A 13,135-nucleotide genomic window follows, 5' to 3' on the forward strand; every position below is an offset into this window, starting at 1 on the left:
TTCTTCTTTTTTGGGGATTTCAGGCTGGATCCTGAGAGTTATGGTTGTTTTCTCACATGTGTGTATATTGTTATATGTAGTATGTAGTATATATGTATTGGTGAGGATGAGTGAGTGTAGTTTTGGAGTGCAGGTTGGTGTAGTGTGCGGTGTGTATTGTTTGGACCAGATGGACCTTTTGCTTTTGTTCCTTTGTCCTGAAGTAAGGCAAAGTACAGATAATATAAGTGATGATTTGGTTTGGTTTTATGTTTGTCTTATGCCAAGTGAGTGAGATTTATGTTCTGTTTATTGTTATGTTTTTCACTTTTATAATAAAAAGATCTACAGGATGTAACTCAGGAGCAGTACAGGATAAGTAATGTATGTACACAGTGACTCCACCAGCAGAATAGTGAGTGCAGCTCTGGAGTATAATACAGGATGTAACCAGGGATCAGTACAGGATAAGAATGTATGTACACAGTGACTTGATGATTTCTGTATTTGCACATCTTGGGAATCCCGTAAAGATTGTGTAATTCCTGGATCCCCTCTTCGGATCAGGTGGTACAGTCGGCGTGTCACCTGGTGTCTGATGTTGGGGATCAGTCGCTGTCAGGATGGTTCGTCCTCCTGCATTCCTGGTGACAAAGTCAGGGAGGCGTCCAGGAAAGGGAGGGATTGTCCTCGGCACAGTTTGCTGCACTGGACACGGCTCGCCTCTTGTCCTGCGTAGGAAGCCATAAGGTAGGCACCTGTGGAACGGCATATTGTGGGGGGCACAGAGTGCGGCATGTGATGGGGGTCCGCATGTTGTCTGGCAGGTGGGTATATTGTGGCACTGATTTACCATACAGTTCATGTAAGAACTACAAGTCCCACAATGCTTAAAGTAAATACTGAGACTTGTAGTATACAGCCGCTGAACGGATCCTGATGTGGGTAGGGCATGCTGGCCCTTGTAGTCCTACTTTCAATAGAGTAGTTGGAGGGGCATGCTGACACTTATGGTTCTACTACTGATAAGACATCAACACTCACAGCTGCATTCAGCATGGTTCGCAGCAGCGGGGACGCTGCCGGTTAATGGAAGTAGATAGACATGTCTGGGGCTTATCCGTTCCTGGGAAAGTTGGGTGACAACTTGTAATAGTTGGAATACTGGTTGTCAGCCCGCTTCCACACTGATGCTTAGTCTTGTTGCCTAAGTGAGCAGATAGACCATTCAGGACAGTCAGAAAGCTGGGTGACAACCTAGGCAGGCTGTAATGGTAGTCGGTTGTCACCCAGCTGTCCCAGAGCCCTGAATATCCAGCTTTCCTAATGGTGCACTGATGCTGCATAACTTGGCAGACGGACCATTCGGGAATCTAAGAAAGTTGGGGGACAAACTATTGGTAATGGCGGCCATATTAGTTGTCACCCCACTTTGCCCAGCAGAGATATAACCCAGAACCTGCTCAGTAAGCTTTGTACTTACATTGTGAGCATAGAGGCGGATGTCATTCAAAACGGAGTGCCATTTCTTTGCGCAAATGTGAGGGGGTGTGGCTGACATCTGCGGATGCGGCTCGTTATTGATAAAGCGGACGTGCTTATACAATTAACCCTTTGCAATCCAATTTTGTATTCAGGGTTTCCTAGGGGGCTTTCTCTTTCTGCCATTATACATTGGCGCCATCTGCTGGCTTGAGCCAGTACTGTGGTATGGGACATACTGGAGAGGCCACCAACAACAGAGCAGCCAGTAATATAAAGTAAGAATACCCTGACGGACGTCTTCCGACATCAGAGCTGTACAGCCTTCAATCAGAATGTCTTCAGACGTTAGACAGTGGATTGGAAAGGGTTAACTCTAAAATCGAGCGCATCTGAGGACGAGCGACAGCGCATCATTTAGTATGATCGGTCTGCAATGTTGCATCAGTTTTTCCCCCCTACGGCAGCATTAACACAGGCGTCTCATGCGGCGGCGGTTGTGTAACGTGTCACATAACTGCGCAATGTACCGTAGCTTTAAGAGGCCGCGAAGAGCCTGGAAGCGCCTGCGTTCTCCTACTCCACCTGCGGCTACATGGAAATATCCAAACCCTCCAGCACTGAGGATTACAGAGAGGAATGTACAGGAAGAGTGTATCACACATGGCGGGATTAGATACAGCAGAGCATATCCTGCGGCAACCTCTGAGGACTGACAGTAGTTATATCACCTGTGCAATACTGAGGAAATCCTGAAAACATGGCCTGTTGGGGGTCCCGAGGACTGGAGGTGGGAAACACTGCAGCAGACTGTATCACACATGACAGGCTTAGATACAGTGGCTCAGCAAACAGTATCACACATGATGGAATTAGATACATGGCTCAGCAAACAGTATCACACAGGACAGGATTAGATACATGGCTCAGCAGACTGTATCACAGAGGATAGGATTAGATACATGGCTCAGCAGACAGTATCACACAGGATAGGCTTAGATACGTGGTTCAGCAGACAGTATCACACAGGATAGGCTTAGATACATGGTTCAGCAGACAGTATCACACAGGATAGGATTAGATACAAGGCTCAGTAGACAGTATCACACAGGATAGGCTTAGATACAGCAGCTCAGCAGACAGTAACACAGGATAGGATTAGATACACAGCTCAGTAGACAGTATCACACAGGATAGGATTAGATACACAGCTCAGTAGACAGTATCACACAGGATAGGATTAGATACACAGCTCAGCAGACAGTGTCACACATGATGGGATTAGATACACAGCTCATCAGACAGTATCACACAGGATAGGATTAGATACAGAATGTCAGCAGACAGTATCACACAGGATAGGCTTAGATACAGCGGCTCAGCAGACAGTATCACACACAATAGGATTAGATACACGGCTCAGCAGACAGTATCATACACAATAGGATTAGATACACGGCTCAGCAGACAGTATCACACAGGATAGGATTAGATACACGGCTCAGCAGACAGTATCACACAGGATGGGATTAGATACAGCGGCTCAGCAGACAGTATCACACAGGATAGGATTAGATACACGGCTCAGCAGACAGTATCACACAGGATAGGATTAGATACACAGCTCAGCAGACAGTGTCACACAGGATAGGATTAGATATACGGCTCAGCAGACAGTATCACACAGGATAGGATTAGATACACGGCTCAGCAGACAGTATCACACAGGATAGGATTAGATACACAGCTCAGCAGACAGTGTCACACAGGATAGGATTAGATACACAGCTCAGCAGACAGTGTCACACAGGATAGGATTAGATACACAGCTCAGCAGACAGTATCACACACAATAGGATTAGATACACGGCTCAGCAGACAGTATCACACACAATAGGATTAGATACACGGCTCAGCAGACAGTATCACACAGGATAGGATTAGATACACAGCTCAGCAGGCAGTATCACACATGACATGATTAGATACACGGCTGCAGACAGTATCACGCACAATCAGCTTAGATACGGCGGCAGCACTATTACAAGAGCGTGTATTTCCCAGTAATGTTCAGTAGGACTTTCTGAAGTTTCGCTCTTTTACTGTATCTCGGGGCTTCAGACAGGTGACATTTGGGTGGAGTAACATGGCCGCCGGAGGGTGCGCTCCCTTTATATCACTATTACTAGAGCCGTGAGTGTTATGGCACGCGCCGCAGGAAGGAATGTCCCTTCCTGCTGAGATTCCTCGGCCTGTGCCTGGACCTGCCTGCTGCCGCCCCGTACGCCCGTGATGTCAGTGGGGTGTGAGCTCCTCGCCCATCTCTCACCGTTAATGATTAAGAGACTGACGATGGAATGTGCTTAATACCGGCAGGAGCTGCGCCCACCTCAACCGCGGCACCTCCACGGATCCGAATGTTACCACGGAGCGTCCGGGGACTGCGGCGCACAATGTGTTCACCGTCCCCCTGAAACGCCAGAAAATCCCACAAAGGACGTAAAGTCGAGGTAAGAAAGCGACCTGCGGTTAAAGGGACGGTCCAGTCTGATGTCAAGAAAGCTTTATTCGGAAAAGTTCTGCAACTTTCTAATATACTTTGTGTTTCCATTCCTCACAGTTTTCATGATCTCTGCTTGCTGTAAGAGAACAGAGGCATTCATGTTTATATCCGGTGCTTAAAACCCCATTGGGAGCTAATGCTTCTCAGAGCTGAGGGTTTGTTACAGTTGTATCCAGTCTGAACTATTCTCTGTCGTCACCGATACACTGTAACAAACTACCAGGGACTCTGCTGATGTGATTACCTTACAGAGGAGTGTCTGCACTGGATACAATGTAACAACCCCTCAGCTGTGAGAAGTAGAAGATAAAAATGGGGTTTTCATCCTCTGGATGTAGATAAGAATGTTTCTATCCTTTGACAGCAAGCAGAGATCTTGATAACAGTGAGATAAAGAAACACAAAGTATCTTAGAAAGTTGCAGCAGAAAACAAATATTGAGCTTCATGAACCCCTTCACCCAACAATACGTACAGTGATGTCCTCCAGGTGTGGAGTGAGATCAGAAGCCGATCCCGCTCCGTACCTGGCGGGTGTGAGATGCGTTTGACAGCTGTCAACTGACTGCAGCTGTTAACCCTTTAAATGCCGCCATCAATTCTGACAGCGGCATTTAAATGTTCAGGGACAGGGCTGCCATGAGGCAAGGCTTAATAGACTGCCTGTCAGAATGTGGTAGAGTTTAATACTATGGTGTTGCATTATACTCTACGAGTGATCAAACAATCGCGAGTTCAAGTCCTCTGAGGGCACTAAGAATGTGTAAGTAAAAATAAGTGATAAAAAGTTTTTTTATTATTTAAAAAATAAAGAATATTAAAAGTTCAACCTCCACACCCCCCCCCCCCCCCACACACACACACACACACCCTTTTTCCCATATTTAAAAAAAAAAATTAAACATATTTAGTATCACTGCATCCATAAAAGTCCAATCTAGGAAGATGACGCATTATTTGTCCCAAGTGGTGAATGTCATCAGAATAAAAATGACACAACACTAGAATCATGTGTACTGCTCCAGCCCCCGCCTAGTGGCCGGTGCCAGTAACTGCAGGTGCAGCGCCCAGTGATTTCATGATACATCATACCATCCATTACTGCAGTCAGCAGCCTCATCCTGCAGCAGTCCCACTTCATAGAGGTGGACTGAACACTTGGCTGTTGTCCCCATGTCAGCCATTAATTCTTACTGGACGGGCCATCATTAATGGCTCATTGGTGTGAACCCAGCCTTAGGACCTCCATTGATCAGCACAGTGATGAGTTGCAGTAACCAACACAGCACCTATAATGGCATGCCACTGTGCCTGTGTAAGCAATGACCAGGACCCCTCATTGTACGGGGGTCCAAGAGGTCAGGCCACACCAAACATACATTGATGGCTTATCCTAAGGATATGTGATCAGTTTTTAATAGTCCCTAAGAACCTCTTTAAAGAGTCTCATTTCACTTCAATAGGATTCAGAGTGCAGTACCAACCTGGGCCACTGTGCAATGTATGGCGCTGTCTGAACACAGCTAGAAGCGGGACAACACATTTTGAGCATGTAAAAATATGCCAGAGATTAAGTAGTTAAAGTGAAGTCCTGCAAATCTTCAGAGATATCAGAGAACTGGAATTACCACATTCTTACTTCATGACTTGGCAGGAGGAAACAAGATCTACACTGAATGGCCCCTTTATTAGAGCCCCCAGCCCTCTCATGATTAGGGTTTCCTTGAATGGTAAGTCCCCCCGTGACCCCGGAGTGTGGCATAAAATCATGTGACAAGTTTTCTGTGGATTAGTTTCCGTGTAAATCCACATTAGATGGGAAAATCCAGCGATCGGAGCGACTTCTAATGAGGCCGGTCATCGGGGCTGGACTAGCCGGGGTCTCACCGCCAACCGCGGGGGGGGGGGGGGGTTATCATGTAACGATGTGGAGAGTATATCGAGAATGGTGTGATGGAGAAAAACCTCCAGTGAAAGGGGATCCTGCGGACGGAAACAACTCCTCACTGAAAGGGGTCGGAGGAGGATGTCAGGAATCGTTCTGACCAACAGGCTGCACAGTCAGCCGAATACAACGCTGGAGCTCCAACTAACGTGTCTGAACGCACAACTCGCCGTTCCTCCGCACGGATGGGATAACAGCAGACGAGCAGTTCCAGCGCCATTGTGTCTAAGAGAAACAGAAAGGAGAAACTTCCGCAAGGACAAAATAGCGCAAAACTTATATCACTGAGCAGCGGAGAAACATCCCCTGGTCAGATGGGTCCAGATTTATGTTGCTGATGGGAGGCCAGAATTTGGTACAAGCAGCATGAATCGCTGACCCCTTCCTGTCAGCTGGTCAGAACATGTCAGCACCGCCATCTAATCTACAGCAACTACAAGAAGCTTCCTGTCCGCAGGGGCCGATATTCCTGCAGAACGATTTCATCACCTCGTGAATCTACAGTACGATGAACTGCTGTGGATCTGAAGGCCCAAGGAGCCCAATGCTACTAGATGATAAAGGGGTCATTCAGTGTAAACACATATGGACGTTCACTTTAATCGTCTGGTTGTGTCCGCCCGGTAACCGCCCAACGCCACTGGGAATTCCTTCCTTAAAGGCAGCCAAAGGGATGGGCTTCACAAAATAAAGCTCGGTTGTGCAAAAGCGTGCATGCAGCCGTTATCTGGGGTCTTGTTGCGGGGCGCTCAGGGACAGAACGCCACATTTACGGAGTTTGTGTCGCCTTCTAGATATAACGATGCCGTCGGTGGCGGAATCCCTGAAGAAAGAGCTGGAGGAGGAGCTGAAGCTGAGCAGCGAGGACCTGCGGAGTCACGCCTGGTACCACGGACCGCTCTCCAGGCAGGTGAGGACATCACTCAGTGGTAGCCACGTGCCACTATAGATGGAGGATATAGTGCACTCCGGTGGTGAGGCTGATGCATAACATGCACAGCGAGCCTTAGCTATATGCCACCCATTCGTTGGCACAGGGTACCAGTCACCAGCTTGCAAGGGGATAATAGGAGGAAGTAGGTTTGGGGCAATCTTCCCCCTTAAATCTGCCTGGCAAGAAGCTCTTCTTCCTACATAATTCATCCTCCTCCTGGCTCTGGCTCCTTCCCTCAATTGACGCCCCGCAACATAATCACCCAGTTCTGCTAGTTTGTTACAAGCTAGGTTCTGGTATTATTTATGCTGGGAGTTTGGTTCTGGTGCTGTATTTATGCTATGTGCTTGGCTGTGGGGTTGTATTTATTCATGCTGTGAGCTTGGCTCTGGTGCTGTATTTATGCTGTAGCTTGGTTCTGGTGTTGTATTTGTGTACTGAGGTTGATTCTGGGGCTGTATTTTAATCATGATGTGAGCTTGGTTCTGGTGTTGTATTTTTGTACTGGGGTTGGTTCTGGTGCTGTATTTTGTATTGGCTCTGGTGTTGTATTTGCGTACTAAGGTTGGTTCTGGTGTTGTATTTATGCTGGGAGCTTGGTTCTGGTGCTGTATTTATGCTGCGAGCTTGGTTCTGGTGTTGTATTTGTATACTAAGGTTGGTTCTGGTGTTGTATTTATGCTGCGAGCTTGGTTCTGGTGTTGTATTTATGCTGTGAGCTTGGTTCTGGTGTTGTATTTGAATACTAAGGTTGGTTCTGGTGTTGTATTTATGCTGTGAGCTTGGTTCTGGTGTTGTATTTGTATACTAAGGTTGGTTCTGGTGTTGTATTTATGCTGTGAGCTTGGTTCTGGCGTTGTATTTGTATACTAAGGTTGGTTCTGGTGCTGTATTTATGCTATGTGCTTGGTTGTGGACTTGTATTTTATTTATGCTGAGAGCTTGGTTCTGGTGCTGCATTTATGCTGTGAGCTTGGTTCTGGTGTTGTATTTGCGCTGTGAGCTTGGCTCTGGTGTTGTATTTATGCTGTGAGGTTGGTTCTGGTGTTGTATTTGTATACTAAGGTTGGTTCTGGTGCTGTATTTATCCTATGTGCTTGGTTGTGGAGTTGTATTTTATTTATGCCGAGAGCTTGGTTCTGGTGCTGCATTTATGCTGTGAGCTTGGCTCTGGTGTTGTATTTATGCTGTGAGCTTGGTTCTGGTGTTGTATTTGTATACTAAGGTTGGTTCTGGTGCTGTATTTATGCTGTGAGGTTGGTTCTGGTGCTGTATTTATGCTGTGAGCTTGTATCTGGTGTTGTATTTGTATACTAAGGTTGGTTCTGGTGCTGTATTTATGCTATGTGCTTGGTTGTGGAGTTGTATTTTATTTATGCTGAGAGCTTGGTTCTGGTGCTGCATTTATGCTGTGAGCTAGGCTCTGGTGTTGTATTTATGCTGTGAGCTTGGTTCTGGTGTTGTATTTATGCTGTGAGCTTGGTTCTGGTGTTGTATTTGTATACTATGGTTGGTTCTGGTGCTGTATTTATGCTGTGAGGTTGGTTCTGGTGCTGTATTTATGCTGTGAGGTTGGTTCTGGTGTTGTATTTGTATACTAAGGTTGGTTCTGGTGCTGTATTTATGCTATGTGCTTGGTTGTGGAGTTGTGTTTTATATATGCTGAGAGCTTGGTTCTGCAGCTGTGTTTTTTTTGGACTGAGCTGTTCTGCTGTGGGTATGCTGCTATCTTGCATGGCTCTTCACAAGCAGAATACAGACAGGCTGCCTAGCAGTGCAATATAGGTGCATCCAGGTGAACATTGCAATGGGACATCAGTGGGACAAATGAGTCATTTACACCAGGACCTCCACCTTGTGCAGGAACCAGTGGTGCTCTGACACACCAGTCCTTTTTATGGCCAGCCTGCGGGCGGATGAGGTAGTGCCAGGAGGAAGGGCCGGTGCAGATCTTTGGCGAGGAGGAGTGTGATATGAGTGTCTGCTGGTACAGACACAGTATGCCACTGGTATTACTTGGCACTATATGGTGCTATTACATGGGAGCATTCTGAATTATATTGGTTTTGGGCACTGTGCTGTAGTATTTCAGTACTATATGTTGGTAGCTTTAAGTCACTGCCTGCTGGTGGCATTAAGGAGCTGCACAGAGGTGGTATGGGGCATTATATCACTGGATGGCGCTACTATTTGGCACTATATTGTTGTTGTCCCGATTCCTTCCTTCCTTCCAAAAAATGAGAGTGGGAAAATAACGTTTTGTCAAGCTGCCCCCCCCCCCCCCCTCCCCATATCCTGCAGTATGCCATACAGCAGGCGATGTTCTATGCAGAAACTAAATCAGCAAAGTTGTGACTGGAGCTCTGGATGTGACTGGAGCTCTGGATGTGACTGGAGCTCTGGATGTGACTGGAGCAAACGCACCACTGCATGTACAGAGAGTCTTCAGATCCTTTCATCTTTTTTATTTCACTTTTATGTTGTTTCTTTTTTTTCTAAATCAAGATTTTCCCCATCATCCTGCAGTCAGTAACCTATAATGACAAAGGGACCGAATGGTAGAAATCTTTGCACTTTTTAAAAATAAAAAACTAACATTTTGCATTGACGTAAGTATTCACACCCTTTGGTATAACACTTGACATTTAGCTGCGGGATCTCTCATTTCTCTTGATCCTCTTTGAGATGTTTCTACACCTTGATTGGAGTCACCTGTCTATATAAGGTCTCACCGCTCACAATGCATATCAGAGCCAAAACCAAGACATGCGGAGGACAGAACTGCCTGTAGAGCTCAGAGACTGGATTGTGTGGAGGCGCAGATCTGGAGAAGCTACAAAACATTTCAGCTGTCCTGAAAGTTCCCAAGAGCCCAGCGGCCTCCATAATACTTACATGGAAGAACACCCAGGACTCTTCCTAGAACCGCCGACCCCAAACTAAGGGGGAGAAGGTGCCTCGGTAAGAGAGGTGACCAAGAACCCAACGGTCACTCTGGCTGAGCTCCAAAGATACTGTGTGCAGATGGGAGAAACGTCCAGAAGGTTGACCATCACTGCAGCCTCCACCAATCTGGGCTTTATGGCAGAGCGGCCAGAGAGAAGCCTCCTAAGTAAGAGACATGAAAGCTGCCTGAAGTTACCAAAAAGACCCTAAAGGCCCTCAGACTGCGAGAAACAAGATTCTCTGCTCTGATGGAACCAAGATGGAACTTTTAGGCCTCTAAGTGGTCTTTCTGTAGGAAACCAGGCGCCGCTCATCACCTGCCCAATACCATCCCTACAGTGAAGCCTGGTGGTGGAGCATCATGCTGGGGGAGGGGAGACCGGTCAGGGTGGATGGAAACTAGGCGCCGCTCATCACCTGCCCAGTACAATCCCTACAGTGAAGCCTGGTGGTGGAGCATCATGCTGGGGGAGTGGAGACCGGTCAGGGTGGAGGGAAACCAGGCGCCGCTCATCACTTGCTTAATACCATCCCTACTGTGAAGCCTGGTGGTGGAGCATCATGCTGGGGGAAGGGAGACCAGTCAGGGTGGAGGGAAACCAGGCGCCGCTCATCACCTGCCCAATATCATCCCTACAGTGAAGCCTGGCGGTGGAGCATCATGCTGGGGGAGGGGAGACCGGTCAGGGTGGAGGGAAACCAGGCGCCGCTCATCACCTGCCCAATATCATCCCTACAGTGAAGCCTGGCGGTGGAGCATCATGCTGGGGGAGGGGAGACCGGTCAGAGTGGAGGGAAACCAAGCGCCGCTCATCACCTTTCCAATACCATCCCTACAGTGAAGCCTGGTGGTGGAGCATCATGCTGGGGGAATGGAGACCAGTCAGGGTTTGTGGAAAGCTGAACGGAGTAAAGTACAGACATAATGAAGACCTGATCCCGAGCTCAAGGGACCTCAGACTAGGCAGAAGGGTCACTTGCCAATAAGACAATGACCCTAAGACCCCAGCCAAGACAACACAGGAGGGGCTTAGGGACAACTCTGTGAATGTCCTTGAGTGGCCCGGCCAGAGCCCTGAACCCAATGGAACATCTCTGGAGAGACCCGACAATGGCTGTCCGCAGACGGCCCCCACCCAACCTCACAGAGGGCAGAAAATACCGAAATCCAGGGGTGCAAACCTTGTGGCATCAAACCCAACAAGACTGGAGGCTGGAATCACTGCCAAACGGGCTCCAACTAAGTACTGAGTGCGGGGTGTGAATACTTATGTCAATGCAGAATGGGAGTATTTCATTTTCAAAAAATGTTGAAAGTTTTCCACCATTCTGTTGTCATTATGGGGTACTGAGTGCAGAATGATGGGGAACACAAGGCCCCAATATAACAGAATGTTCAAAAGTGAAAGGTCTGAAGACTTTCCGGACCCCCTGTAGATGTAACATATGAAAGATGTTTGACGGTGGAGGAAATGCCCCGCATCCTTATTCGGTTCCTGTCGCTCGCAGGAGGCGGAGGGACTTCTGCAGACTGATGGAGACTTCCTAATTCGTGACTCGCTCTCCTCCCCGGGAGACTATGTCTTGACGTGCGTCAGCTCCGGGCAGATCCTGCACTTTAAGATCATCACCGTCACCCTGCGTCCACGCCGCGGCATCTTCCGGGTTCTTTACCAGCTGGAGCAAGACCAATTCAACAACATTCCCGCTCTTGTCCGCTCCTATGTGGGCGATAAGAAGCCTGTGTCCGAGTCTTCTGGGGCAGTCATCGTCAATCCCGTTAACCGGACTGTGCCGCTCAGCGTGGTGAGAGGAAGGCACGAATCCCAGAGGGCGAATAAAGAGAACAGGAGGAGCCTTCGCCTGGCCGACAGCAGCTTGTTGAGGTACCGATCTATTGTACTGGACGTGTCGCTTCATCTACTGCACCTCGCACTGATGAGGGAGCAGAAATCAGTAGTACATGTCACCCTCCTGTCTGCGGGCTCGCTGGAGATACTCAGAAACCTCCTCCGTCACCAGAAAATCCGCCCAGTGTAAAACTAAGAGGAGGAGGGGGATGGAGCTGCAGATTCTCTGTCTTTTTTTCTTTCTCTCGCGCTCTCTCTATCTCTCTCTTTTTGTCTCTCTATTCTTTTTCTTTCTCTCTCTCTCTCTCTCTCTTTGTTTCTCTCTCTGTCTTTCTCTCTTTTTGTCTTTCTTTCTCTCTCTTTTTGTCTTTCTTTCTCTCTTTTTGTCCTTTTCTCTCTGTCTTTCTCTCTTTTTGTCTTTTTTTTTCTCTTTTTGTCTTTCTCTCTCTTTTTGTCTTTCTTTCTCTCTCTTTTTTTTCTCTCTCTTTGTCTTTCTCTCTTTTTGTCTCTGTCTCTCTATTTTTGTCTTTCTTTCTTTCTCTCTTTTTGTCTTTTTTTTCCCTCTCTCTTTTTGTCTTTTTTTCCCTCTCTCTGTCTTTCTCTCTTTTTGTCTCTTTTTCTTTCTCTCTTTCTTTTTGTCTCTCTGTTCTCTCTTTGTCTTTCTCTCTTTTTGTCTCTCTGTCTCTCTCTTTTTGTCTTTCTGTCTCTCTCTTTTTGTCTTTTTCTCTCTTTTTGTCTTTTTCTCTCTCTTTTTGTCCTTTTCTCTCTTTTTGTCCTTTTCTCTATCTTTCTTTCTCTCTCTTCTCGTCTCTCTCTCTCTCTCTCTCTCTCTCTCTCTCTCTCTCTCTCTCTCTCTCTCTTCTGCATCCTGTGAGAGGGGAAAAGAGTAAAAGTGGGAGAAATCTGATTGGTTCATGTGAGCACAACCCTAGCATCACCCAGGAAGAGCCCGCCCACTCAGGGGAGAGAGAGAATATGCAAATTCATAAAATATTTACATATATTCTATGTATCTCTATTCTCCAGGAATAAAGACAGATTTGGAAGCCATCCTGGAAACCTCGATGTCCTCAAGGAAATCCCCTTACACAGCGCCCAGTCTGACAGTAACCTGCTCTCAGGTAAAGTTGGGGGATGTGGACAGGAAAAAATATAGTTGCCTCGGGTTATAAAGGAAATCTAGCTCCATTCCCTTTAAAAGGATTGTACGAAGTTTGCGCGTTATCCTATATCCACTGGATAGAGGATAACTTGCTGATCAGTGGGGGTCTCACTGCTAAGACCATAGCGAATCTCGAGAGTGAGGGTCCCTTCATACTGACATCACTGCAGAGGGAGATGCAAACCCTACAGTGATGAGCAGAACAGGACACAGGAGTCCTTCCGAGTAGCTGTACGATCTGGGATATACAGGTAGACCCTGAACGGGGGATCTCG

The 13,135-nt window shown here is 47.3% G+C and overlaps 1 protein-coding gene across 1 annotated transcript in view; it reads left to right on the forward strand.

Annotated features, from left to right (window-relative positions):
* The first annotated feature begins 613 nt into the window (after nt 1-613).
* LOC136588506 (breast cancer anti-estrogen resistance protein 3 homolog) overlaps nt 614-13,135 on the forward strand; it is a 28,937-nt gene continuing 16,415 nt past the window's right edge. The window contains exons 1-5 of the mRNA XM_066587772.1: nt 614-729; nt 3,838-3,971; nt 6,763-6,878; nt 11,358-11,734; nt 12,725-12,819. Of these exons, the coding sequence (XP_066443869.1) occupies nt 6,771-6,878; nt 11,358-11,734; nt 12,725-12,819 (580 nt within the window). The 5' untranslated portion in view covers nt 614-729; nt 3,838-3,971; nt 6,763-6,770. The remainder of the gene's footprint in view (nt 730-3,837; nt 3,972-6,762; nt 6,879-11,357; nt 11,735-12,724; nt 12,820-13,135) is intronic.

The sequence above is a fragment of the Eleutherodactylus coqui genome, chromosome 13 (genome assembly GCF_035609145.1).
Source record: "Eleutherodactylus coqui strain aEleCoq1 chromosome 13, aEleCoq1.hap1, whole genome shotgun sequence".
Lineage (NCBI taxonomy): Eukaryota > Metazoa > Chordata > Amphibia > Anura > Eleutherodactylidae > Eleutherodactylus > Eleutherodactylus coqui.